At 46.9% G+C, this 27913-nt stretch overlaps 1 protein-coding gene across 2 annotated transcripts in view; it reads right to left on the reverse strand.

The window, feature by feature from the left end:
• KIF13B (kinesin family member 13B) overlaps positions 1-27913 on the reverse strand; it is a 184586-nt gene that overhangs the window by 16806 nt on the left and 139867 nt on the right. The window contains exons 30-38 of one of the 2 annotated variants that reach the window (XM_081903635.1): positions 25917-26041; positions 25054-25230; positions 18529-18621; positions 17649-17801; positions 16372-16449; positions 15668-15721; positions 13645-13665; positions 6755-6860; positions 4849-4982 (exon numbers count right to left, since the gene is read on the reverse strand). In XM_081903635.1, the coding sequence (XP_081759761.1) occupies positions 4849-4982; positions 6755-6860; positions 13645-13665; positions 15668-15721; positions 16372-16449; positions 17649-17801; positions 18529-18621; positions 25054-25230; positions 25917-26041 (941 nt within the window). The remainder of the gene's footprint in view (positions 1-4848; positions 4983-6754; positions 6861-13644; positions 13666-15667; positions 15722-16371; positions 16450-17648; positions 17802-18528; positions 18622-25053; positions 25231-25916; positions 26042-27913) is intronic. The other variant, XM_081903636.1, reaches the window with a different exon arrangement.

Genomic DNA, 27913 nt, shown 5'->3' on the forward strand with positions numbered 1-27913 from the left:
GCTGGAAGGAACCCCCCCCCCAGGTCTAAACTGCCCCCAGCAAGCCAATTCTATGATTCTAGCTCCTGTGGTCCCCCAAAAGGTTTTGTTCAATGGGTAGACATCGGAGCACAGGGGCCGACGGAGGCCGGGCGGAGATGGCTGGCAGAAGCAGCATGGGAGAAGTCAACCGCAGGTGCAGGGAGACGCTGGCGTGTTTGGAAGCCCGACCGTGACAACAAAGAGGTCGCCATGCGCAAAGGCACTTTATGCAAAGCAGCGCTAAGAGCGAGCTGAAAATATATTTTTTTGGAGCAGTAGTTTGGGAGGATTCCCCCCACTATATTATTGAACTTCTGCTTTTTTCTGAAATTGGGGATAGCTATCTAGATCCCTTATAGGGACGCAGGTGGCGCTGTGGTCTCAACCACTGAGCCTTTTGGGCTTGCTGATCAGAAGGTCGGCGGTTCGAATCCCTGCAATGGGGTGAGCTCCCGTTGCTCTGTCCCAGCTCCTGCCAACCTAGCAGTTTGAAAGCATGCCAGTGGTTTATATTGGATTGTTAAAATGGAAAACTTAATAAATATCATTATTTTTAAAAAGAAATATTTTGGACAAACAAACAAATAAATAAATTCCTGCATTGCTGGAGGCAGGGGGCGTGGACTGCAAAACCCCTGGAGTGCCTTCCAACTCTACAATTCTTTAAGTCGATGATATGCAAACTAGAATTTAGCTGATTTCTGTTTTGTCAATACAAAATCTACTCTGAATTATAAGCTGGGCTAGAGTTTCCTCCATGTAAATGGAGAGCCTTTTGTCTCTTCGATTCATAGAATCATAGAGTTGGAAGAGACCACAAGGGCCATCGAGTCCAACCCCCTGCCAAGCAGGAAACACCATCAGAGCACTCCTGACATATGGTTGTCAAGCCTCTGCTTAAAGACCTCCAAAGAAGGAGACTCCACCACACTCCTTGGCAGCAAATTCCACTGTCCAACAGCTCTTACTGTCAGGAAGTTCTTCCTAATGTTTAGGTGGAATCTTCTTTCTTGTAGTTTGGATCCATTGCTCCGTGTCCGCTTCTCTGGAGCAGCAGAAAACAACCTTTCTCCCTCCTCTATGTGACATCCTTTTATATATTTGAACATAGCTATCATATCATGACTTCCCTTTTTATCAGACTTCGCTTTTTATAGTTCTGTTTTTACTGTCAGCATAGCTGTTTATTTTTGCTAAATTTGTAGCCTACCTTTTGGGATGCAAAGCAGTGCTTAGAGTGAGTTGAAGATATATTTTTTTGGAGCAGCCATTTTGGGGGTGTTTCCCCCACCATATTCTGCTTTATTCTGATATTGGAGAAAGCTACCTAGATCCCTTGCTAAAGAACAAGAAGTACTGGAATGTGTAATAAAAACTGAGCTTTCAGTTGCTTATAAATAACCTGTTACGGGACCTGGAGGGCAGCCACAGGAAAACAAATAAATTTGAAATCTATTTCCCCCAACAGTTATGGAGCTTCCAAGTTCTGAGTGTATCTACACGTTAAGATGTGTATATCTCCCTATTTTATTTCCGTTTCATTTTATTACTGATACGAAACTATGTTATGCATACTTTGAAGTTCTGAATTTAATTCTGTGCTCTTTTGAGACGCTTTGCAGACTAACTCAATAAATTCTAGTCTAGTGCTAGATGCCCACCGATCGCTGGTTATTGTTTCCTGAAGGTTAACTTTAAGCTACCTCTTGACTCCCAGAAAGGAGCCACATAATTAATGCCACAGACCCGGGCCGGGAACTGCGTCGAGTGTGCCTCTCTAGCCTCGTGAAATGGGTTATTGCGCATACTTAATATGCAACTCGAAGAGCTGCTTTTTAAAGCTAACCTTTACAGATTTAATAGAATAAAAGATGATATTGAAATGCCGCTCTTTGGCGGCGATCTCCCGCCCGAGGCAAGACACGCAGGGAATGAAATCCGGGGGCTTTTGAGGCCCGGCCCCTCACAGCCCCATCTGCTTGAGAGGCTTCAGCCTAGAGGCATGCCGAGATGAAAGGGAAACCGACATCGGCACCAGGGAAATGTCAAGAGAGCCACCGCAACTCCTTGGGAACTTGCTGGAGCATGTCACAAACCGAAAACGGTGGGGTGTAATCCATTGGTGTAGTCAAATGGATGCCAGTGTGGTGTAGCGGTTAAGAGCGGTAGTCTCGTAATCTGATGAACCGGGTTTGTGTCTCCGCCTCTCCACCTGCAGCTGCTGGGTGACCTTGGGCCAGTCCCACTTCTCTGAAGTCTCTCAGCCCCACTCACCCCACAGAGTGTTTGTTGTGGGGGAGGAAGGGAAAGGAGATTGTTAGCTGCTTTGAGGCTCCTTAGGGTAGTGATAAAGCGAGATATCAAATCCAAACTCCTCTTCTTCTCTTCTTCAAATGCAACATTCCCTGCTTCCCTAGAGGGGACATCCAGTTGGCGTAACTTCCTGTTCCACTGGTCTGGAGCTTCAGAATGTGGCAGCTAGACTGGTGACTGGGAGCGGCCGCCGAGACCACATAACACCAGTCTTGAAAGACCTACATTGGCTCCCAGTACGTTTCCGAGCACAATTAAAGTGTTGGTGCTGACTCTCAAAGCCCTAAATGGCCTCAGTCCAGTATAACTGAAGGAGAATCTCCACCCCCATCGTTCTGCCTGGACAGTGAGGTCCACCTCCGAGGGCCTTCTGGCAGTTCCTTCACTGTGAGAAGCCAAGTTACAGGGAACCAGGCAGAGGGCCTTCTTGGTGGTGGCACCCGCCCTGTGGAACGCCCTCCCACCAGATGTCAAAGAGAAGAACAACTACCAGATTTTTAGAAGACATCTGAAGACAGCCCTGTTTAGGGAAGCTTTTAATGTCTAACAGACTACTGTATTTTAATACTTTGTTGGGAGCCGCCCAGAGTGACTGGGGAAACCCAGCCAGATGGGTGGGGTATAAATAATAAATTCTATTCTATTCTATTCTCCCTGCATGTGACTTGGGAGATGAGGTGGCTCTGGCTGACTCCATAAAAGAGCGATTTTCCCAGTCCAGTTCGTCCTGACACTGCTGTTGTCTTGCTCTGTCTTTTGCAGCCAATCTGCTCTCCTGCAGCCATTTTGAACTCTAAATGTAATTTTTATGTCTGCTGGATCTCAGCCAGCAGCACACGAATTCAGTCTCCATATGAGATTAACTCAAGAGTTTCTTTGTGCAACTATTTAGGAAAGCCTGCCTTTCTGGGATCAAATCGTGAGCTGAAATGTGAGTAAACTTTTTGTTACTTTACTCAGACAGACACTTGTGTCTTTATTCTTTTAAGAGGGATCGAAGGACACCAGGAATAATATTAACTAAGAGATTCAAACGAATCTACAAACTAGTTTCCAGCCATATTGAGCAGAATCTGCTCTGCTGCATCATTTACTAGCTTGAGTTAGGGAAGGATAATACTTATTCAATATATCCTTTCCTACTATATTTAACATTCCCGCAAAAACAGCATACCAAGTAAAAAGGGGGACATAAAATAGCCCAGAAACAGTGATTGCCAGACACTGACCCAAACACAACCTTTCAGCTTGAGTCACTAAACACTCAATACCGTTATGACTTTCAATCAATATGCATTTATTACGGAAGAGTGGCAATATTTTAGTTTTCCTTTCAATAGCCCTGCAACCCGATTCATGAGCTCCTCTGAGCTTGTCAGTAACCTGCCTCGCAATGGCACTATGTCGAACTTGTCATGTATGTTACGAGGTTACGCAACTTGTGTCGTTAATATGCACAACAACGGGCGGCTTTGCACATTCGCCAGCTGATCTTTTTATGGAGAGGGAAAATGTGCACTTGTCGTAATAACAATAATATTCATTGTTGTTTTGTTATTGGTATGCTGCCCATCTGACTGGGTTTTCCCAGCCATTCTGGGCGGCTTCAAGCAAAAGTCATTCTGGACTCACAGCTGTCCATGGAGGCACAGGTCCAGGGCAGCTGTCTACCAGCTCCATCTGGTACGCAGGCTGAGACCCTACCTGCCTGCGGACTCCCTTGCCAGAGTGGTGCATGCTCTGGTTATCTCCCGCTTGGACTACTGCAATGCGCTCTACGTGGGGCTACCTTTGAAGGTGACCTGGAAACTACAACTAATCCAGAACGCGGCAGCTAGACTGGTGACTGGGAGTGGCCGCCAAGACCACGTAACACCCGTCTTGAAAGACCTATATTGGCTCCCAGTACGTTTCCGAGCACAATTCAAAGTGTTGGTGCTGACCTTGAAAGCCCTAAACTGCCTCGGTCCAGTATATCTGAAGGAGCGTCTGCACCCCCATCGTTCTACCCGGACACTGAGGTCCAGCGCCGAGGGCCTTCTGGCGGTTCCCTCACTGTGAGAAGCCAAGTTACAGGGAACCAGGCAGAGGGCTTCTCAGTAGTGGCACCAGCCCTGTGGAACGCCCTCCCACCAGATGTCAAAGAGAACAACAACTACCAGACTTTTAGAAGACATCTGAAGGCAGCCCTGTTTAGGGAAGCTTTTAATGTTTGATGTATTATAGTATTTTAAATTTTTTTTGGAAGCTGCCCAGAGTGGCTAGGGAAGCCCAGCCAGATGGGTGGGGTAGAAATAATAAATTATTAATATTATTATTATAAATATAAAAACGCAACAAAACCAAATACGTAATCTCCATTGGGTGATTACCCATAATAGCTGGAGGATGCAGAAAATGGGAGTCCTGATAGGCACATTCCCCCAAAGCCTGTTGGAGATTATGTGTATCGACCAGAAATTCTGCATAATTCCCTTTTTCCTCCTTTCCCCATTTATCATGCGCTTATTATACCTGCTGCGCCAAGGGAGACAGCTGGCGGCCCTTCTTCTCATCCCGTACAGGAAACAGGGATTTAAGCAGCTTTGGCATCTGAGGCACGAAGGACTTCACAGGATTCAAGTAGGATGCAGCCAGGCTACCAAGTCCTAGGGACAAAACCGACAACAATCATTTCAAAACTCTGCCATCTCTTTGCCTACTGAACGCCCACAGTGCTATGAAAAACCCACCCTGAACAACTTCCAAGCCTTTGGGTTGCTTCGGTTAAAGCCAGGAGTCCCGAGATACAAGAAGAGGTTTTCTCATGCAGTGCACAGCTAGACTGTGGAACTCCCTGCCACAGGGACGGCCACCAACTTGGGTAGCTTTAAAATATGGTTAGAGAAATTCACGGAGTAGGAGAGGGGTTTCCGTGGCTACCAGCCCTGACGGATAGACTCTGCCTCCAGTATCTGAGACAGCAATGCTTCTGTATATAATTTCTAGTAAATTTTCTGTTTTGGAATTTAAAATACTCATTTTTACGTCCTCAAGATATCAATGACTTCCCTTCTTCTCTTTCCATGGTTCATTTTACATACAGTGATATATACTTAATTAAGTACTTAATTCGTTCCGGAGGTCTGTTCTTAACCTGAAACTGTTCTTAACCTGAAGCACCACTTTAGCTAATGGGGCCTCCCGCTGCTGCCGCGCTGCTGGAGCACGATTTCTGTTCTCATCCTGAAGCAAAGTTCTTAACCTGAAGCACTATTTCTGGGTTAGCGGAGTCTGTAACCTGAAGCATATGTAACCTGAAGCGTATGTAACCTGAGGAACCACTGTATCATAAATCCCTGCATATTTTACAAAAAACTATACCATTCAGTACTCCGTTATTATACCCATCAAAACTTATTTACACTGTTGAATTTATCTTAATTCTGCCAGCATTTTCAGCTGTACACAATTATTCCCCATGTATTCAAAAAACGTTTTCCAATCTTCTCTAAATGTATGTTCTTCTTGTTCTCTTGTTCTATATGTTAAGTCTGCTAGTTGTGCATATTCCGTCAACTTAAGTTGCCATTCTTTGGTTGGGACCCCACTAGTTTTCCATTTTTGGGCTAACAAAACATGGACTGCAGTAGCAGCATGCAGTAGTGGCTCCCAGTACGTTTCCGAGCACAATTCAAAGTGTTGGTGCTGACCTTTAAAGCCCTTAACGGCCTCGGCCCAGTATACCTGAAGGAGCGTCTCCACCCCCATTGCTCAGCCTGGACACTGAGGTCCAGCTCCGAGATCCTTCTGGCAGTTCCCTGCCTGCGAGTAGTGAAGTTACGGGGAACCAGGCAGAGGGCCTTCTCAGTGGTGGCGCCCGCCCTGTGGAACGCCCTCCCACCAGATGTTAAAGTGAACAACTGCCAGACTTTTAGAAGACATCTGAAGGCAGCCCTGTTTAGAGAAGCTTTTAATGTTTAATAGACTATTGTATTTTAATATTCTGTTGGAAGCCGCCCAGAGTGGCTGGAGAAACGCAGCCAGATGAGTGGGGTAAAAATAAATTATTATTATTATTATTATTATTATTATTATTATTATTATTATTATTTAGCCTTTTTTGACACCTGGGAATTTCAGTCTGAATTATCCTCAACAGAAAGGACTCTGGTTTTTTTTGGGAAAGTACTTTTGAACATTTTTTTCAATTCATTATGGATCGTTTCCCAATAATCTTTTACCCTTTTACAAGTCCACCCCATATGAAAGAACGTTCCCTCTGCCTCTTTGCATCTCTAGCACTTATCCGATTCAGTCTTACACATCTTAGGAAGCCTAAGTACTTCTTAAGAAGTAGCCTAGCTACAACTGGAGTGTGTGTGCTCTCTGTTCTACCCTGGCTAACCACAAGAGCTTCTTCCGCTGGTTATGTTCTTACCTGGGTCTGCAGAACCGTTCTGCTGCGGAGAGTCCGAGAGGCTAGACCTGGACCTGTTCGAATGCACTGAGTTTTGTGATACGTCTTGCTGGCTTTCCCAACGACTCTAAAAACAATTCAGAAAGGGGGAGGGGGGGAGAGAAACCAAGAGAGATGAAACCGGAAGTCCCAACGCTCAGGAAATACTTGGCCAAAGTTTCCCCGTAGAAAACGTCGAAAGCAAAAGAAGCAGAGCAGCAAGAACAGGAATCCTTGTCCCAAAGAACAATTCAAAGCGCTGTTTTTGACCTATAAAGCCTTAAACGACTCAGGACCGCGATACCTCAAGGACCGCTTCTTCCCATATATACCCTGAGATCATCAACCGAAGTGTTTTTTCGTGTGTCTCCTCCGTAAGAGGTTCGGAGGGTGGCAACACAAGAACAGAGCCTTTTCTGCAGTGGCTCCCCATTTGGGAAATGTTCTCCCCAGGGAGACTCGCCTGGTACCTCTGTTGCATATCTTTAGGCATTAGGCAAAAGCAGTCCTCTTCTTCCAGGCCTTTGGCTAATTAAACAACCTATGGCCTTTGAAACAGGGTGTGTGGGGGGTGGCATTGTTACGTATTTTCGTGTTTTTATATTGCAAAGAGTCTTGTGCTCCTCGGATGAAGGGTGGTAGGATTATTTAATAATGTACAAACAATGCTCTGCTGAGATTTCTAAACTGCCCTCTGCAATCTGGTGCCTTTCAGAAGTTTCAGAACACAATTCCCCTTTACAGCTGTACCTTGGTTCTCGAACAGAATGCGTTCTGGAAGTCCATTCGAAAACCAAGGCGCGGCTTCCAATTGGCTGCAGGAGCATGCTGCAGCCAATCAGAAGCCGCAGAAGCTGCGCCGGATGTTCAGCTCCCGAAAACCGTTCGAAAACCGGAACACTCACTTCTGGTTTTTGATCATTCAGGAGCCGAAACGTATGAGTTTCAAGGCGTTCAGCAACCAAGGTACGACTATATTATGTTTTTAGATATCCTGCAAGCCACAGAGTGGCTGGGGAAACCCAGCTAGATATTTGGGCCATTATTATTATTATTATTATTATTATTATTATTATTGTTATTGTTATTGTTATTGTTATTGTTATTGTTATTATTATTATCAGACTCAGTCAGCACAGCCCCTTGGGTTGGGGCTGAAAGGAGCTGTGGTCAAAAAACACCCGGAGGGCACAAGGTTAAAGAAGACTGTCCTAAACTGGCCAAAGCGTGATCAGATGGACTTAACGCTATCAACCCGCCCCAAAAATATTCCGATCGCTTTGTCCCACAAGCGGCAGCTGCAGTGGTGATACTTCTCTTCGGATAACGCAGAACCGCAACGCAGTTGTAGAGGTTACTGCTCTTTGAATAAACCTGGCCTAGCCTTCTGCAACCTAATTAGGAAATTAAGACAGGTTTAAGGAGCCTCCAGCCTTTCGTCCAATGTGTGACCTGCTGTAATCAGAAGATTACGGCAATTGAGAACATTTTGCCCACGACGCCGTTGGAGGTTGCACCTATCATCTACAGTTACCCCGTAATTTGTGATTTTTTGCAAAGCTGTAATTTTATCATATGCCTGTTGTCTTTGTCCATGGAGTTTTCTTGGCAGGGATACTGGAGTGGCTTGCCGGTTCCTCCTCCAGGTGGATCACATTTGGTCAAAACTCTCCACTATGACCTGTCTATCTTGGGTGCCCTGCTCGGCATAGTTCATAGCTTCTCTGAGTTATTCAAGCCCCTTTGCCACGGCAAGGCAATGATCCATGAAGGGATCCCTTTGCTACGGCAAGGCAGTGATCCATTGAAGACAAAGTGCCTGGTGTGCTCTGGTCCATGGGGTCACGAAGAGTCGGACACGACTAAACAACTAAACAACAACAATTTTATCATCTGCGATTAGAAGCCCGGGCTGGTGGGGACAGAATGCACAGAAAGAGCCAGATGTTTCGGACGACAACTCCCATCCCTTCGTGGTACGGATCCGTAACGTTGAAAGTGAGAGATCAGCGTTGAAGACCTTCTTACAAGCTCAGGCTGAATCACACCCACAGACCTATTGCTCCCCTGATGCAGTTTTAGGCAGAGAGAGAGAGAGAGTGAATGATCACGCTCATCACTTCAGCCTCCCGAAAAGGATCGTAATAATAGAGAAAGACAAGAACGGACTTATTCATTATTTGTCTGGCGAAAGCTCTGCCAAATGACTGGCCACAGAGGTCAGACTTCATTAAGCTAATTCTCAGCAGCCACTTTTAAGAACATCTTGCTCTCCCCTTGCCCTTGAAAGGTCAATGCACAAATGCCTCAGCGCCTTCTGCATGATCTTTCGCCTTCCTGCCCCTCTCCACGCACCTGTTTTGCAGACGATCCCGGGGAAAAACTGCGGGGAGATCTCGGCCCACCGCTGTCATCTTAAAAGCAAAGAGTTGCTGCAGCGAGGCTGGATGGATCTTGGGTCCGATCCCGCAAGGCAAAATGTATAAGGTGAAAGAAAGTGAACCCAAGCCCAAAGGGGGGAACTCCAGGTTTGCCCAGGGACATCAAGGTCAGGGGTCAGCAAACTTTTTCAGCAGGGTGCCGGCCCACTATCCCTCAGACCTTGTGAGGGGCCGGACTATATTTTGAAAAAAATATAAAAACGAATTCCTGTTGTTTAGTCTTTTAGTCATGTCCGACTCTTCGTGACCCCCTGGACCAGAGCACGCCAGGCACTCCTGTCTTCCACTGCCTCCCGCAGTTTGGTCAAACTCATGCTGGTAGCTTCGAGAACACTGTCCCACCATCTCGTCCTCTGTTGTCCCTTTCTCCTTGTGATCTTTCCCAACATCAGGGTCTTTTCCAGGGAGTCTTCTCTTCTCATGAGGTGGCCAAAGTCTTGGAGCCTCAGCTTCAGGATCTGTCCTTCCAGTGAGCACTCAGGGCTGATTTTCTTCAGAATGTATAGGTTTGATCTTCTTGCAGTCCATGGGACTCTCAAGAGTCTCCTCCAGCACCAGAATTCAAAAGCATCCATTCTTCGGCGATCAGCCTTCTTTATGGTCCAGCTCTCACTTCCATACATCACTACTTGGAAAACCATAGCTTTAACTATACAGACTTTTGTCGGCAAGGTGATGTCTCTGCTTTCTAAGATGCTATCTAGGTTTGTCATTGCTTTTCTCCCAAGGAGCAGTTGTCTTTTAATTTCGTGACTACTATCACCATCTGCAGTGATCATGGAACCCAAGAAAGTAAAATCTCTCACTGCCTCCATTTCTTCCCCATCTATTTGCCAGGAGGTGATGGGCCCAGTGGCCATGATCTTCGTTTTTTTGATGTTGAACTTCAGACCATATTTTGCGCTCTCCTCTTTCACCCTCATTAAAAGGATCTTCCTCACTTTCTGCCATCAAGGTTGTGTCATCTGCATATCTGAGGTTCTTGATATTTCTTCTGGCAATCTTAATTCCGGCTTGGGATTCATCCAGCCCAGCCTTTCGCATGATGAATTCGAACCAATTCCTATGCCCCACAAATAACCCAGAGATGCATTTTAAATAAAAGCACACATTCTACTCATGTAAAAACACGCTGATTCCCGGACTGTCCGCGGGCTGGATTTAGAAGGCGATTGGACCAGATCCGGCCCCCGGTCCTTAGTTTGCCTACCCATGATCAAGGTGCTTCTTTTAACAGAAACCTCACTGAAGTGTTCCATTTTGAAAAACCAAATAATGCTGGACCAGTTGCTAAGAATATTTCGTCATTTCGTCAACCAGAGGCTTGGGTATCAGAAAAAAAACAACTCACAAAGCTGATACCACTGATTCCACATTTGGGAAAAACCACACTCAACTTCTTGCTCTATTTGATAAATTCCCACCGTGAATGATTCCTCTCCTCTCCATCCCGTCCAACACAGATACAAAAATATCTGAGCCCAGGCTTTGCCAGCCTAGAAAGTTTCAGACTACAACTCCCATCAGCTCCAGCAAATGCAGCCACGCTGGCTGGCGTGGTCATGGGAGTTGTAGTCCAAAAAACAGCAGGTTGGGGACAGCTGTCTATAAGTCCTTCCTTCTGCTTCTCACGGCAGCCAGCGAGGTAGGGAAATTAATCTGGATGTTTATCTGGTGCTTCTGCTGACAAACAACTTAATGAATAATTCTCCCCACTTTTCCACGGGCGGCTTTTTCAGCGCTGCAGGCATAACAGGGCTGAAAACCAGTGTGAGTGCACAAGACCCCGAACAATGACTGACCCCGCTGTGCCCGCAAACAGCCAAATGTTAAGCACCCAGGATGGATAAAAATCAATGATTTTTTTTTAATCGATTTTTTTAAAAATAAAAAAATATATTTAAATTGGATTTTTAAAATAAAAAGCTTTTGGAGGAAAAATCTTTCTAAAGATAGTTTTCTATTTAAGTTACATAATAACCCAAAGGCTATTCATGAGGAAATAAGGATTTGTTTTAAGTTTTTCATGTGTGCTAAAACTCAGTCTAAAATATATATATTTATATATTTATATATTTATATATATAAAAAACATTTAACCACATCAGTTAACAAACATGGATACATATGATATAATGCTATTGTTTTAGTTAAATAAATTATTTAAATTGTTATTAAGGAAATGATTATTTTTTTCCTTCCAATAAAGTACGGCAGAAAAGTTGTCCAACAATGATTTCATAATTATCTGTCTATGCATTTCTAATAGTATAACCAAATCAGTAATTTTTGATATAACTGTAAAAACTACTCTGCAAATTTATTATTCTAGAAATGAAACCTTCATCTGGTTGTAAATATTAAGATTATGCCAGCAAGAATGAGTCTTTCTTTTTTAAAAAAATGATTTACATCAAGTCTTACTGACTAGTGATTTAAATCAAATCCATCCTGTAAGCACCAAACACGGGCAGTGAATTATCAGGGGCTTATCATAGAATCATAGAGTTGGAAGAGACCACAAGGGCTGGCTTTTACTGCCAGCTTAGTAAGGTAAAGGGACCCCTGACCATTAGGTCCAGTCGTGACTGACTCTGGGGTTGCGGCGCTCATCTCGCTTTACTGGCCGAGGGACCTAGCGTACAGCTTCTGGGTCATGTGGCCAGCATGACTAAGCCGCTTCTGGCGAACCAGAGCAGCGCACGAAAACACTGTTTACCTTCCCGCCGGAGTGGTACCTATTTATCTACTAGCACTTTGTGCTTTTGAACTGCTAGGTTGGCAGGAGCAGGGACTGAGCAAGGGGAGCTCACCCCGTCGTGGGGATTCGAACCGCCGACCTTCTGATTGGCAAGTCCAAGGCTCTGTGGTTTAACCCACAGAGCTACCCACATCCCTACTGCCAGCTTAGGAATGCAAAAAACCAACTTGCATGTGTGAGTCAAGCACTGTTAGGCCACAGATCACACGTTCTGATCGCCACTAAACCAAGCAAGGCGTCAGCTCACACTGCAGACATCTGTGCGCAACCGAAGTCACGTCCAGGTACCATCAAGAACCACTCCCACATTTCATTCTAAATTTGCAGAACAGCAAGGACGTTCCATATAGCTTATGCCGAGTCTGGGATTTTGGCGTGGGGGGGGGTCTGGGACACCAAAAAAGGAGATTTTTGTGACTGTGGACAGCAGGGGCCTCTGCAGCGCTTGGCATGGGTGGGTGGCCGTGTCATGCGCCTGCTTTGGGGGTGCAGCCAAATCTACAACCTAACCGACACTTACTGTGCCCGCTGCAGAGTCGACTGGGCAGTGGTCACTTACCGATGGGCCAAATTGCAAGACATGCCGAAGGAACCGTTAATTAATGGATGCTATACAAATTCATCCGCCCCATAGTGGACCTCACCAGTTTGGTCATGAAGCCTGGCTCAGTGCTCACTGTTTTAACAGTTCCAGCCTAGCTTTACTTACAAAATTCAGGGTGGATAAAAGATTTGGAACGGACATTGGATTCAGGACAAACCAAAAGTAACATTAGATAAATTCACTGGATATGATAGCGAAACAAAACCTCCATGTTCTGTGGCAGTATAGCACAGAATACGAGGTGCCTGGGTGCAAACGAAGTTTTGGGTTTCACCTTCATGTCCTGCCTGTTGACTTCCCAGAAGGGTCCGGCTGTTCGCTGTTGAGACAGGATTCTGATCTCCCTGTGCAGTCCAACACACTTGATCTATGCGCTATGTTTATGCTTATACAGTGGTACCGCGGGATGCCAACGGAATCTGTTCCAGAGCCCCGTTCGCATCCTGAACTCAACGTAAGATGCGACGGCGCATCTGCGCGGGTTGTGTTTTGCCGCTTCCGCGCATGACATCATTTTTTGCGTCTGCACATGCGCGAGCGGCGAAACCCGGAAGTAACGCACTCCGTTACTTCCGGGTTGCTGTGGAGCACAACTTGAACGTGCTCAACCCGAAGCACATTCAACCCGTGGTATGACTGTAATTCCATTGGCTCGTGTGCATCTATTGCTAGCCATTTTTATCCCCACGGGCTTTTTGTCAGCACTGTAGGGTCTTTGGGGCAGATACCCAATGTATCTGGGGCTTATTTTGTGGTCTAAAGTTCTCTGCAAATTGATGGCACTGTACAAGAGATAGGGTATCAGAAGCAAGACTTATTTGACTGGTCGGATAAAGTCATCAGGCTCACAGCTCAGGGAGCAATGCGCGTTCCACACTGACCGCCACCTTCCAAAGAGTTACGCCTCCTCCCAGGTTAACGAAGCACAGGGCGAAAACGAAGAACGACCACAGCATTTCCAAAGCAGGTTTTTAAGGGTTAGTGAGCAAGGAGGTTCACGGGAAAGCACTCCAGAATGGGATAACAGATTTATCCGTTCATTAGGTGAACCTAATGAATTAGTTACCTCTGCCTGGACCTTTGGATACTGACACATGCAATGAGGGGTGGATACCGTTGAAGGGTTAAGAAACAAAAACATAAGAGAAAGAAAGAGAGAACAATGAAAATCCGGATTACGAATGATTTGGCACACCCCGCCCTCCCCACTCCAGCGCAAATTAAAAGCCCCCTTAGCTTGGTCAAAGGGAACATGCCTTCGCGGGTCGTTTTGTAGAAGCTCCAGAATTCGACAGAAATATTGGGAAATGCAGAAGCCCCCCCCCCCCCCCCGCAAAGGAGCCACGGATTTCCTCCAATGCTTTTCCAGCGGAAGTTACAGCTCTTACAGAGACAAACCCCGAGGCTCAGCCCAGCAGAAGTGAAGCACTCAAGTCCTGTTGATTTCCAAGCAGGGAAATCGAGGAAACACCCAACTCGCTCTCACCGAAAACAACAGGACTGAGAACGTGCTTAGCTGTGGATGGAGCAAGTTGTCTTTCACTGAGTCAGAGCCACCGGTCTACCTAGCTCAATGCTGTCTGCAATGACTGCCAACATCTCCCTGGGGATTTGGGCAGAGTTCCTTCCCAGCCTGTCTTGGAGATGCCTGGGATGGCACCATCTACGGTCCTCCCCCAGTTTGCACTTAACGGACACAAGTGCTAAAAACGCAAGGGCATTTCACAGGGAAATGGCTGGGAAGAAGATTCCTCCGCTGAATCTTCAGCTGAGGCTGAACGGAAGCTACGTCCTAGCATCCCGTTCCGTTACAAGGGGAAGGCGAAGAAGGAGCAGATCATCTTGCCTTGCATGCAGAATCTCCCTGGTGTCAGTTTCTTGGTGCAGAAAAGTATTGATCTGATGTGTAGAGCCAATGCGAAAGACCTACATTGGATCCCAGTACGTTTCCGGGAACAATTCAAAGTTTTGGCGCTGACCTTGAAAGCTCTAAATGGCCTCGGTCCAGTATACCTGAAGGAGCGTCTTCACCCCCATCGTTCTGCCCGGACACTGAGGTCCAGTGCCAGGGCCCTTCTGGCAGTTCCCTCCCTGCGAGAAGTGAAGTTACAAGGAACCAGGCAGAGAGCCTTCTCGGTAGTGGCACCCACCCTGTGGAACACCCTCCCATCAGATGTCAAGGAAATAAAGAACTATCTGACATTTAGAAGACATCTGAAGGCAGCCCTGTTTAGAGAAGGTTTTAATGTTTGTTGAATTACTGTATTTTAATATTTTGTTGGAAGCTGCCCAGTGTGGCTGGGGAAACCCAGCAAGATGGGCGGGGTACAAATAAATTATGATGAAGATGATGGTGAAGTTTTGCCTTTTGCAAGACTGTCTGTGCAATTGTTATTTTAAGGGGGGAATACCAGGAGAATCCAGTCTGTCTTAGAGCATCTCAGATAACTTTAAAGCCTAAAACTAGCCTATCTAAGCTTCCCTTTTAAGCTGCAAAGAAGAAGAGTTTGGATTTGATATCCCGCTTTATCACTACCCGGAGGAGTCTCAAAGCGGCTAACATTCTCCTTTCCCTTCCACCCTCACAACAAACACTCTGTGAGGTGAGTGGGGCTGAGAGACTTCAGAGAAGTGTGACTGGCCCAAGGTCACCCAGCAGCTGCAGGTGGAGGAGAAGGGAAGCGAACCCGGTTCACCAGATTACAAGTCCACCACTCTTAACCACTACACCACACTGGCTCTCTACACCACACAAGGCGTGGCACTGAACTCACAAACGTGAGGAAGGAAGGATAAGATCTAATAAATAGAGCCTCTCCCTCTATTCACATCCTAACATGCAGTAGGTCCCAAATTCAATCCCTGGCTTCTCCAGGCAAGGCTGGGCGACTTCCTTGTCTCAAGTCCTGCAAAACTGCTGTCTGCCAGTGAAGACAATACTGAACTAAGTAGACCAATGGCTGGGATCAGCGTAACACAGCTGTCTATGCTCCTAACAGGGCATTTTTCGTCCTGCTAGGGTGTGCTCTCTCATAAACGTTTTTAAAAACAAAACAAAAGAACCCTGCTAAGCAATTGTGAAATCTTACTTTGTAAGTTGCAAGGCTGTACGGCGGGTTTAGATCCTGGCGGCTTCCGGAGAGCTGGAAGAGGGAAAAGGAAGAGGGGACTTTAGAAAATAAAAATAAAAAACCCTTTGCAAACTTTTTTTTGTGCGTGTGGCAAACGTTAACAGCTAAAATAGGAGAACCCTAATGATGAATGTTTTGTGGATTATTTAAAGAAATATTAAAGAAACGGTTTATTTAAAGAAATATTATTATATGATGAACACGTGAGCAGGATTTGAAGTACGAGCAGCAGAAGGGGTTAAAGATTATAGTAGCTTTGTTAAGCTTTAAGAGACAGAAAACAGCGTGGAAACAGAAACTGCATGGAAAAGAGGAGGGAGAGCCGGGGGAAAATGTTTTTATTATGTATTGAGATGTATGTGCGAAATTTTGGAAAACTTGATTTTAAAACTTCAGGAAAAGGTATGAGAGAAGAGGTGAGCTGAGCTCCCACATGGATTTTGGAGCCCGGCCTTCTTGGCTTGGCAGCAAAGGTGGATGCCAGCCCTCACCTGAAGGACAGGTGTGCTTACAAAGGTACTGAGACTGGTGGGGTGGTCCCCGTTCCCAAGCACATACTGTTCCCTAGCTGCAAGAAAAGGGGCCACATTTCTTTGCCACACAGCCGCCCACTGCTGCCAAGCATTTCCCGGGGCAGGAGAAACACAATTGTGGAGACTCACTCGGTTGACGTTGGGTGAGCTGAGGCTCTTTCGGTAGAGCTTTCCTTTGCCCGTCAGCTGTTCCTTCACCGCAACCTCCTGCAACAGAGAAATAATAATAAATAGTAATAAGAGTAATAGTAATACAGTCATACCTCGCATTGTGTTCGCTTCGTGATACATTTTTTCAGGTTGTGTCCTGCGGCGACCCAGAAGTACTGGAAAGGGTTACTTCTGAGTTTCACCGTTCGGGCACGTGCAGGCGCGCAAAATGACGTCGCGCGCATGTGCAGGCGCGGCAAATTGCAATCCGTGCACGCACAGGTTGTGTTTTGCTCATGTTGCGAATGGGACTCCAGAACGGATCCCGTTTGCAACCAAAGGTACCAGTGTGATAATAATAATTTATTTATACCTCACTCACTCTGGGTGACTCCCAACGGAATATTAAAAACACAACAAAGCATCAAACGTTAAAAACTTCCCTAAACAGGGCTGCCTTCAGATGTCTTCTAAAAGTCAGGTAGTTGCTTATTTCCTTGATATTTGAGGGGAGGTTGTTCAACAGGGCAGATGCCACTACTGAAAAGGCCCTATGTCTGGTTCCCTGTAACCTCACTTCTCGCAGGGAGGGAACCGCCAGAAGGCCCTCGAAGCTGGACCTCAGTGTCCGCATTGAGTGATGGGGTTGGGGACGCTCCTTCAGGTATACTGGGCCAAAGCCATTTAGGGCTTCAAAGGTCAGCACCAACACTTTGAATTGTGCCCGGAAACGTACTGGGAGCCATTGTAGGTCTTTTTTTGGACCAATGTAGGTCTTTCAGAGACAAGAGGAACGGTAAATACCTGAGCTGAACAAAGGGGACACCAACGCCTGTTCTTTGCAGACATGAGGACTACAAACGTAATATTCTCCCAAAAAATATTTATCCATTTATTTCATAAAAAGTTATCCATTTACAGTCATACTTCGGGTTTCAGACGCTTCAGGTTGCGTTTTTCGGGTTGAAACCCTGAAGTACCGGAAAGGGTTACTTCTGGGTTTTGGGGGTCGTGCATGTGCAGAAGCACTAAATCGCACTTTGCACATGCGCAGAAGCACTGAATCGCAACCCACACGTGCGCAGACACACCGCTTCGGGTTGTGAATGCTGCGGGTTGCGAACGTGCATCTCGCACGGATCAAGTTTGCAACCCGAGCGTCCACTGTATTACAAATAGGAATCCAACGGGAAGAATTCCCCGTGTTCTGTGATTTTGCACAGAGGCCCCAACTCCACAGCAAACCAACGGCTCACCTGACGCAGCCGGTCCAAAGTAAGGATGTTCTCAACGGCCAGGACACTCCGAAGGTACTTCTCTATCCGGGCTTCCGAATCGGCTGATGCTGCGTTCTCAACGTTGGCGGCCATTCTCGCCAGGGCCTCCCTCTCCTCTGCCCCCTGGGCATCCTGGAAGGAAGACAAGGAGTTAGCAACATAATAATAATAATAATTTATTTTTATTAATATTTTTACAAATTATTTCCAAAAATCATATAACATACTTTATCTTATACAATGTTTTGGACTTCCATCAACTGCATCTGAAGATTTTCCAGTCTTTATCACTTAACCTGCATTTCATTATTTTCAGTATTATATTTAATACTCCTTCACAGATAATTCTTATCATAGTTTTCTCTGCAATATTTCGCGTGGTCCTCCTAGTGCAATCCTACTAGTGTAATGTGCTGATTACATTTGCTTTTCAAATACCGTATTTTTCGCTCTATAAGACGCACCTTTCCCCCCCTAAAAAGTAAGGGGAAATGTGTGTGCGTCTTATGGAGCGAATGCAGGCTGCGCGGCTAAGCCAGAACAGGGAGAGGGAGCAGTGCGCAGCGCTCCGTCTCGCAGTTCTAGCTTCGGGCTTAGCTGCACAAAGCCTCCGCAGGGCAGCGCTGCGCAAGGCTCCGTCTCGCTGTTCTGGCTTTTGGAACATGTGCAGAAACGCTAAATCGCGCTTTGCACATGAGTAGAAGTGGCCAATTTCCAACCTATGTGTGCACAGACCTATGTGTGCAACCTATGTGTGCATCCCACATGGATCACGTTCGCAACCTGAGTGTCTACTGTACAACTATAGGACAGCAGTTGAGGGAAGAGGTTTGCTCTGTAAAAAAAATTATATATTCACCTCTGGGATATTTGAGACGATTTCAAAGGTGACTCCACAACCAGGAACGGAACTTCGGTAAGACATTCTTCTCAGGAAACTCTGAGCAAAACCCTGGGAGCGGGGGGAAAAGAGGAAAACTTGCAGCTTCAAATAAGTTGATGGCAAATACAAAGAGGACTCTTCCAATGGGAGGAAGCCAATAAGCACATTAGCAGCCGCTTAGCGCAAGAGAAGAACAAGCAGCTCCCATTCAGCTTGAAGGAAGACAAAATAGAGGCCTTTTGCAACCTGCAATTCGTGTTCCTGTTCCACCCAAAACAAACATATGCAGAAGTGTGATCACCAGCTGGCTGAGAAAGGTTTTAGTTGATTTGCCACCTGCTTTTAAGCAATTATATTCAAATTGATCCGGACAAGAGTGGCGCTGTGGGCTAAACCACAGAGCCTAGGACTTGCCGATCAGAAGGTTGGTGGTTCGAATCCCCGCGATGGTGTGAGCTTCCATTGCTCAGTCCCAGCTCCTGCCCACCTAGCAGTTCAAAAGCATGTCAAAGTGCAATAGATAAATAGGTACCACTCCGGCGGGAAGGTAAACGGCGTTTCCATGCGCTGCTCTGGTTCACCAGAAGCGGCTTAGTCATGCTGGCCACATGACCGGGAAGCTGTACTCCGGCTCCCTCAGCCAGTAAAGCAGGATGAGTGCTGCAACCCCTGAGTCAGTCACAACTAGACCTAATGGTCAGGCGTCCCTTTACCTTTACTTACACCCATGGCAACCTTTTAGAGCGTGCAAGTAATTGTATTTTGTAAATATAAAAACCAAGAACTATTTTTAAAAGGAAAAGTCGCTTCTTCTTTGGGGGTAGAGGCAGCGGAGGGGGAAAAACCCGAAGGGACCCCAGATGCCATCTAGTCCAGCCCCCTGGGATGCAGGTATCAAAGGAAAGCATGCATAGCTCTACATTTGGTGCCTTAGGTGGTGGGGGACATTCACACACTGAACTGTATGTCAGTTGTCTGGTTTCTGGGGACCCCAACCCCCAAATCATTCCTGCAGGTAGAAGGATCTGTGGGACTGAGTGTGTCTGAGAGGCTCCGTGCCACATTGAAAACATGATTTGTAATGTTTAGAGATGCTTAGATCCCCAGAAAGCAAACATGTGAATTGACCTCGTTTTTTGCGCTAGCACAAATGTTACGTTTAATAAAATAATAATAAAATGTTATTTATATCCTGCCCTCCCCAGCTGAAGCCGGGCTCAGAGTGGCTAAGAACAATATGAGTAACACAGCATTCTAAAATCAACTCATTCTAAAATCAAGTCAAAATCAAATTAATGGCAACCGTTGGGCTAGAGTTCTGTGAAGATTACCGAAGGAGGGGGTCAGGCTGTGCCCTGGCCAAAGGCCTGGTGGAACATCTCTGTCTTGCAGGCCCTGTGGAAAGATGTCAAGTCCCGCAGGGCCCTAGTCTCTTGTGGCAAAGCGTTCCACCGGATTGGGGCCATGGCCGAAAAAGCCCTGGCTCTGGTTGAGGCCAGCCTAACCTCCCTGTGGCCCAGGACCTCCAAGATATTTTTGTTTGAAGACCATAAGGTCCTCTGTGGGACATACCAAGAGGCGGTCCCGTAGGTACGAGGGTCCTAGGCCATAGATGACCGAATCTGGTCATCTGGTTTGCATAGATGACCAAGTCTGAATGTTGCCACCAGGGAGGGCAAGGCCGTCGGATCTGCCATTGGCATCAGTGAAGGAGGAGGGTAACTACCCCCTCCTGCAAGGGGAAAAGTGTGTGCTCCTGGCCACCAGCTCTGCTCCTAGATCTAACCTGGGGGGGTGGAGGTGTTTTTTGGGGTGGTTACTGTTCTTTATGAGGGACGCAGGTGGCGCTGTGGGTTAAAGCCTCAGCACCTAGGACTTGCCGATCGAAAGGTCGGCGGTTTGAATCCCTGCGGCGGGGTGCGCTCCCGTTGCTCGGTCCCAGCGCCTGCCAACCTAGCAGTTCGAAAGCACCTCCGGGTGCAAGTAGATAAATAGGGACCGCTTACCAGCGGGAAGGTAAACGGCGTTTCCGTGTGCGGCTCTGGCTCGCCAGAGCAGCGATGTCACGCTGGCCACGTGACCCGGAAGTGTCTCCGGACAGCGCTGGCCCCTGGCCTCTTGAGTGAGATGGGCGCACAACCCCAGAGTCTGTCAAGACTGGCCCGTACGGGCAGGGGTACCTTTACCTTTACTGTTCTTTATAAGGGGCAAGTGAGCCAGAACCAACAATGATATAGGAGTAGGAGTTGCTACTCTTCCAGAGTGTGCACAGAAGGAACTACATACAACTGCATCGTAAAAACAGCAACTGGAAGAACTTGTGCTTGTTTCCCCCTCTTCCCTCCCCTTCCCTTTTTCCTTGTGTGTCGTGTCTTTCCAGATCATGAGGCAGGGATTGTCTTAGAACTGATTTTAGTTAGCCTTTGGCCTCTTTGGGTGGGGTATAAACGCTGCAAATGAACAAACGAATTACAGAAAACCTAGGAAGGTGACGACTTAACCTGCAGAACCAGCGCAAGCCTCTATCTTTTTTCTCGTGAGCTCAGAGTTATTTGTGCTTCGAATTGCAGACGAGTCTGGCCACCGAATCCTTGGCCACAGAGATCATTGCCAGCAATGATTTAAGACGGGGCAGAGCCATTGTTTATGCTGACAGGGTGCCTCGCGAGGTTAAAATCCCGACTCCTGAATTAATGCAGAGATGAGTCATCCCTATCTTGCTGCAAAACGACTGGGCACATCGGAAGGTTATTGATACGCTTTTGAAATGCACATTTGGGCTGCACGTCGGTGGCGGCGCTGAATAGCTAAGAAGCCCAGCGAGCTCCACAGGCAGTGCAGGAAAGGAATTTGTGGAGGGTGTTGCCCGTGGCTGGGGTGTGGAAAACACAGAGAGGGTCACAGCTGAGGAGTGGAGGTCATGGTCTGCAAAGCAGAAGGTCTGGTGTCTGATCCTCAACATCTCCAGCACAACCACCTCTGGGAGAAAGGGCTGGGAAAGATCCGAACTTGAGAGCTCCTCAGGGGATTGGAAGGCGTTTAAAGAATATTTGCAAAATCATCTTGAAAAACCGGAACTCCTATTAGAATAAACAAGTTCCGCTATAAATACTGAAATATCAAATAATATGGATAACAATGTGTAACAGAAAAGGGAGTAGAAAGTTGGTTTAATAGTGTGTGAAAGAGAGTACAGTGGTACCTCAGGTTACATACGCTTCAGGTGACAGACTTCGCTAACCCAGAAATAGTGCTTCAGGTTAAGAACTCTGCTTCAAGATGAGAACAGAAATCGTGCTCCGGCGGCGCGGCAGCAGCAGGAGGCCCCATTAGCTACAGTGGTGCTTCAGGTTAAGAACAGTTTCAGGTTAAGCATAGATCTCTGGAACAAATTAAGTACTTAACCCGAGGTACCACTGTAATAGAAATGGAAAGAAATTGCAATTGAGTAGATCGGAAGTCTAGCACAGGGTGGGGTGAGGAATGGTGGTGGGAAAAGGAAGTATGTGCGGGATTGAATGTGGGTATGTAGGAATATTTTTAAGGATTGTATGAAATGGATGTTTGTTTGTATATCTGTAATATGTATGTATAAATGAATTAAAATTTCTAATAAATAAAATAAATAAAATAAAATAAAATAAAATAAAATAAAGAGAACTCCTCAGGGAGGAGAAGGCTGCTGTCAATGGCTGCTGGGAATCAAGAGGAAGATCTTGCGAAGGTGGGCGAGTGAAGTTTTGCAATTCCCCCAAATGCTCCACTTCCAAACTGTCCCCCCCAAAACTAGCAGCTGAACAGAAACGTGGGAAAACGAGATATTTAAGTGCATTCAAGGGGCAGGGGGTTCATATGACCCCAGGAGAACTGACAGTGAAACAGGCCCAGAGGTTATGGGATGAAAAGGAAAAGCATCACAGATTCATAGAATTGAAGAGGTGGAAGGCACCCAAAGGTCATTTAGTCCAACCCTCTGCATTGCAGGGCATTTCTTTTGTTTCGCTTGCATCTCTCCTGCGGGCTCTGCTTTCAGTGTTTCGTTATGCCAGAAGCGGCTCAGTCCTGCTGGCCACATGACCCGGAAAAACTGTCTGCGGACAAACGCCGGCTCCCTCGGCCAGTAAAGTGAGATGAGCACCCCAACCCCAAAGTCGTCTGCGATTAGACTTAACTGTCAGGGGGCCTTTACTTTTTTAAATCTCTAGGTAGGACTAGGTAGGGATAAGGGTGGCGCTGTGGGTTAAACCACAGAGCCTAGGACTTGCCAATCAGAAGGTCGGCGGTTTGAACCCCGCGACGGGGTGAGCTCCCATTGCTCGGTCCCTACTCCTGCCAACCTAGCAGTTCGAAAGCATGTCAAAGTGCAAGTAGATAAATAGGTAATGCTCCGGCGGGAAGGTAAACGGCGTTTCCGTGCGCTGCTGTGGTTCGCCAGAAGCGGCTTAGTCATGCTGGCCACATGACCCGGAAGCTGTACGCCGGCTCCCTCGGCCAGTAAAGCGAGATGAGCGCCGCAACCCCAGAGTCGGCCACGACTGGACCTAATGGTCAGGGGTCCCTTTACCTTAGGACTAGGAAATAATCTGTCTGAAACCGTGGACAGACTCTGGCAGTCAGCGTGGACAGCGCTGAGCTAGACAGAAGGCTGCTTCCTCTATTCCTACTTGTCCTTGTAAAGTGAGGCAGGGGGGGAAAGCACACAGGAATACCTCACGTTCCAGTCACAATAGCCACATCCCAGCACGCAGGGCAACAGAAAAGGGGGGTCACAAACGCCGCCAAAACAAAGCTGGCTACATGAGATGACAAGAGATAGGGTGACCTGCTGGCAACGTAGATTTGCTGAAGCACAGGTTGCTCGCATGCAGCAAAGGCCCATGGAAGTATACAACCTGCCCAACACTGCCTGTTCACAAAAAACAAAACAAAACCCTCACAAGGCAGCGAGGGGAATGAATGAAGCATCTCATTCCAGTGGCAAAGGATGCTACAACACAAGCGGCCCTCGGTACTTCAGCTCCTTGCACACATCGAAGCCATGCAGAAAGAAGCATTGGCACGGGGGCAGAGTCGGCAATGGGTTACTACCCTCCTGAAGCCTCTCTGCAGCATTCTCACGACTGCCAGGGAGCCCGGAGCGAGGAAGAAGAGAGGAGGAAAAGGAAAGAGAGAGAGTCAGTTGAGGCAAGAGGGTTAAGCTCCATGGCTGAGTCCCAAAGCTAGTGAGTGAAGCCAGTGGATCCCCTTTTCCAAATCCCCAGGGATCAAAGAAGCAGAGGAACGGGGACACGCCAAAAGTCATTTTTAATTGAAAAGACTAAACTAGAAAGACAGTCATTTCTTTTGAGGCAGGGATGGAGGAAAGGGGGTGTGGTGGCGGAGTGCCGCCCCAGGTGTCACCGTTGAGGGGGGTTACAAAATGCCGGGCGGCACTCACTGCGGGGCCTGAAGTGCGCCCGAGCCACGCATCTCTCCTGGGAGAGACACAGTGGTTTGGGTGAACGCAGGCTCTGCACTGCCCCGAATGGCCCACCTGCTGCCTCCCCCTTAGCTATGGGGCGGCTGAGTGGGAGGAGGCAGGCAGACTCCGGCGCATCCTGCCCCAGCTGGTCTCACCCCTGCGCCGCCCCTGGTGCCTGATTGGCTGAGGCGTTTCCAAAGTAAAGGAAGGATTAATAAGAATACACCCAGAGGCTTGAACCAGCAAGACTCTGGGAAGGGTGCGTATAATAATCTGTCTCTCCACCCCCTGGCCCAGGTCGTTTTATTCACAAAAGAACTTTTTACAGAGTGTTCCTAAGAACCAATCAGATTTCTTCTGAGCGTGGGGACATAGTTAAACTACCAAAACTAATTAAGCACACATATTTCTGGTGTAAACAAATCAGAACTACAAAGGAGTGCGTCTGGCAACCCCGGAGGCGATAAACAAGCAATAGACATGATAAGAAGGATGGCCAGGAAAACAGTGATCATTATCACCTTCAGGTGAGATCTGTTTCCTGGCCCAAAGATTAACATCCTAAGATTAACATATCAGAAAAGCTACATCAAAGAAACCGCCCACTGTCTTTGATGGCCCAGGATGTGACTTGTCAAGCAAGAGAAATGGACAGTAGAGGAAATGGCCAGACATGCAGAGGGTTGTGGGATTTGATCAGAAATTATTGTCAATGAATCGAACCCAGTCAACGCCATGCTTTCACAGCGGACACAACGGCTTGATGCATATTTTATAATTCCTCATAGTAATCCCACCTGACCCCACACTCTGGATATTTGCACTCCTACAACTTGCTGTTGTAGAGACAGCTGCTGTTAGCAAGAAGTAGAGCTTTGCCCCAAGGTTTCCCCCTCGTCCCACATTTAGAGACATCGGCTTCATCAAAGCCATGCCTTGCAATTTCCTGCTCGCCGCAATGGCAGCAATGCTTCTAGGCGTGCAACTGCGTCACGCCGCGAGCAAATGGAGATAATGAACGCCAAGGAGGACTGCTGTACCTGCTTGCCGTAGACGCTGACGCAAATCCGCTTGCGGAGAACCAGCTGCATCTCGGCCGGGTGGCTGAGCTGTACAGTCACTCGTACAATCAGGAAGACCCTCTGCTCAGCGGCTGTTCCTCTGCTGAGCTGTGCGCAGTTGTGGACTGTGGAGTCCCAGGAAGCTTCGGCCTTCACCTGCGAAACAACACACAAACACAACATCCTCGGTCAACACACCAACATCTGTGTTTGTCTGTAAGCCGCATTTCCGGGGTGAAACCACACTCAAAGAGGCTCGCAACTGCAACAGGTTTAAGTAAGAGAACTCTTTTGATGGGAAAAGGGCCTTCTCAGTGGCCGCTCCCAACCTTTGGAACTCCCTGCCTAGTGAAGTTAGATTAGCTCCCTCCCTGTCCTTCCTGAAGGCTGTTTTTTCCCCGTCAGGCCTTTTTAAAATAATATATTTTTTTTACTTTTCAGGTTTGCATTAATTTTACAATCGTTTTAACATTTCAAAACTTGACTTCCTTCCCCCCTCTTTTTGTGGATCGTCAAAGTTGTTTTTTATATGTCTTATGCATATCCAAATTCAGCTTTGCTTATTTGTTTATCTACTTTAAGTATATACTCTTATCAAATGGCAGCTTATTACAATAATCCTGCCAATGTTTTTATCTGTTTGCAATTTATCTGTTTTCCATTACTTTCTATGGGGAAGCACGCCTTGGTTTTGGAACGGACTTCCGGAACGGATTAAGTTTGAAAACCAAGGTACCACTGTACGAAGAACAGATACTGGTCACATCTCTCCCAGGGCTGCTGTTAACCCTGCTCCGTTGGCAGCCTTGGGAATGGAGTTTACGACTCGTTCCTTGCCTTACCTCGCTCTCGTGGTGCTTCACAATCTGCAGCTCAAAGAATTCGTCCTCGTCTTCGGCAACCAGGGTGGCGTCCCAGCCACCAGCTTCTGGCTCGTCGAGGTTATCCTGAGAGCTGAAGTCATCCGCTGTAGAAAGAGAGGGAGAGAGAAGTTCAGAATGTGTTGAGCAACTGAAGCACAGTGGACCTGGGAAACCCTGGGTTGCAAGCTCAACAGGAAACTGTGGGCAAGGCAAACCCTCTCCACCAACAGCAACTCCTGCAATATAAACAGTGGTAGCTGGTGCCCAACTGGTTGGTCAGCAGGCAGGGAGACGAACAGCAGGTGGCGCCAGAGCAGAAAACAGGCAGATTAACCAAATTGAGGGTTTCGTTCTTGTTGCTTAACAGAGGGCGGGGGCTGCTTTTTTATATGCATTATGATTTTTGGAAGATGTGCATCCGTTTCCCTCTTGTTTAGGTGGACATTGCCAATGTTTCTTCTATGAAATGGGCACTACTAAACAATCTACGGCCTGTTAAATGTATGGGGTGGGGAGACTGCTGGTATAATTTTTTCAATTATTATTATTATTACTATTTGTGTAAATTTGTATACCGCCTTATACCCGCAGGTCTCAAAATTTCATTAACGTGCTGTGCTTTATTCTGTTTTACGCTTTTATCATTTTGCTGCCTTAAATTATGCTCTCGGTGTTGCACAGCGCCCTCAGACCTGTGGATAAACGGTGGTTTATAAATTGAATATTAATAATAGTGATATAAAGGTGGTACCTACGACAGTTTTTTGGACAGTTAGATGGTTGGCGGGAGTGGAGGACTCCGTGGTCCCGAATGGGGTAACTGTGCCCCTGAAGGACCAGGTGCGCAGCCTGGGAGTCATTCTGGACTCACAGCTGTCCATGGAGGCACAGGTCAATTCTGTGTCCAGGGCAGCTGTTTACCAGCTCCATCCGGTACGCAGGCTGAGACCCTACCTGCCCGCAGACTGTCTCGCCAGAGTTGTGCATGCTCTAGTTATCTCCCGCTTGGACTACTGCAATGCGCTCTACATGGGGCTACCTTTGAAGGTGACTCGGAAACTACAACTAATCCAGAATGCGGCAGCTAGACTGGTGACTGGGAGCGGCTGCCCAGACCATATATCACCAGTCTTGAAAGATCTACATTGGCTCCCAGTACGTTTCCGAGCACAATTCAAAGTGTTGGTGCTGACCTTGAAAGCCCTAAACGGCCTCGGTCCAGTATACCTGAAGGAGCGTCTCCACCCCCATCATTCTGCCCGGACACTGAGGTCCAGCTCTGAGAGCCTTTTGGCGGTTCCCTCACTGTGAGAATCCAAGTTACAGGGAACCAGGCAGAGGGCCTTCTCGGTGGTGGCACCCGCCCTGTGGAGCGCCCTCCCACCAGATGTCAAAGAGAAAACCAACTACCAAACTTTTAGAAGACATCTGAAGGCAGCCCTGTTTAGGGAAGCGTTTAAAGTTTAATAGGTTATTGTATTTTAGTGTTTTTTTGGAAGTCGCCCAGAGTGGCGGGGTATAAATAATAAATTATTATTATTATTATTATTATTATTATTATTATTATTATTATTATTAAAAATAATAATAATCATCATCTACGGCTTGTTAAATGTGGGGGCGTGGACTGCTGGTATGATTATTTCAATTATTATTATTACTATTTGTGTAAATTTGTATACCCGCAGGTCTCAAAATTTCATGAACATGCTGTGCATTATTAGGTTTTATGCTTTTATCATTTTGCTGTGTAAATTATGCTCTCCGTGTTGCACAGCGCCCTTGGACCTTTGGATAGACGGTGGTTTATAAATTGAATAATAATAATAATGATGATACAAAAGTGGTACATAGGACCTAGTGGCACATAGGACCTAGTTCAATGGTTGACTGACACCATGAGCAGCCACTCGGAATGCCTGCTTGTCATTCACTCCCCGCTCCCAACCCAATTCTTGCTGCATTCCTTTCCACAT

This window comes from Podarcis melisellensis, assembly GCF_964234715.1.
Source record: "Podarcis melisellensis genome assembly, chromosome: 3".
NCBI lineage: Eukaryota > Metazoa > Chordata > Lepidosauria > Squamata > Lacertidae > Podarcis > Podarcis melisellensis.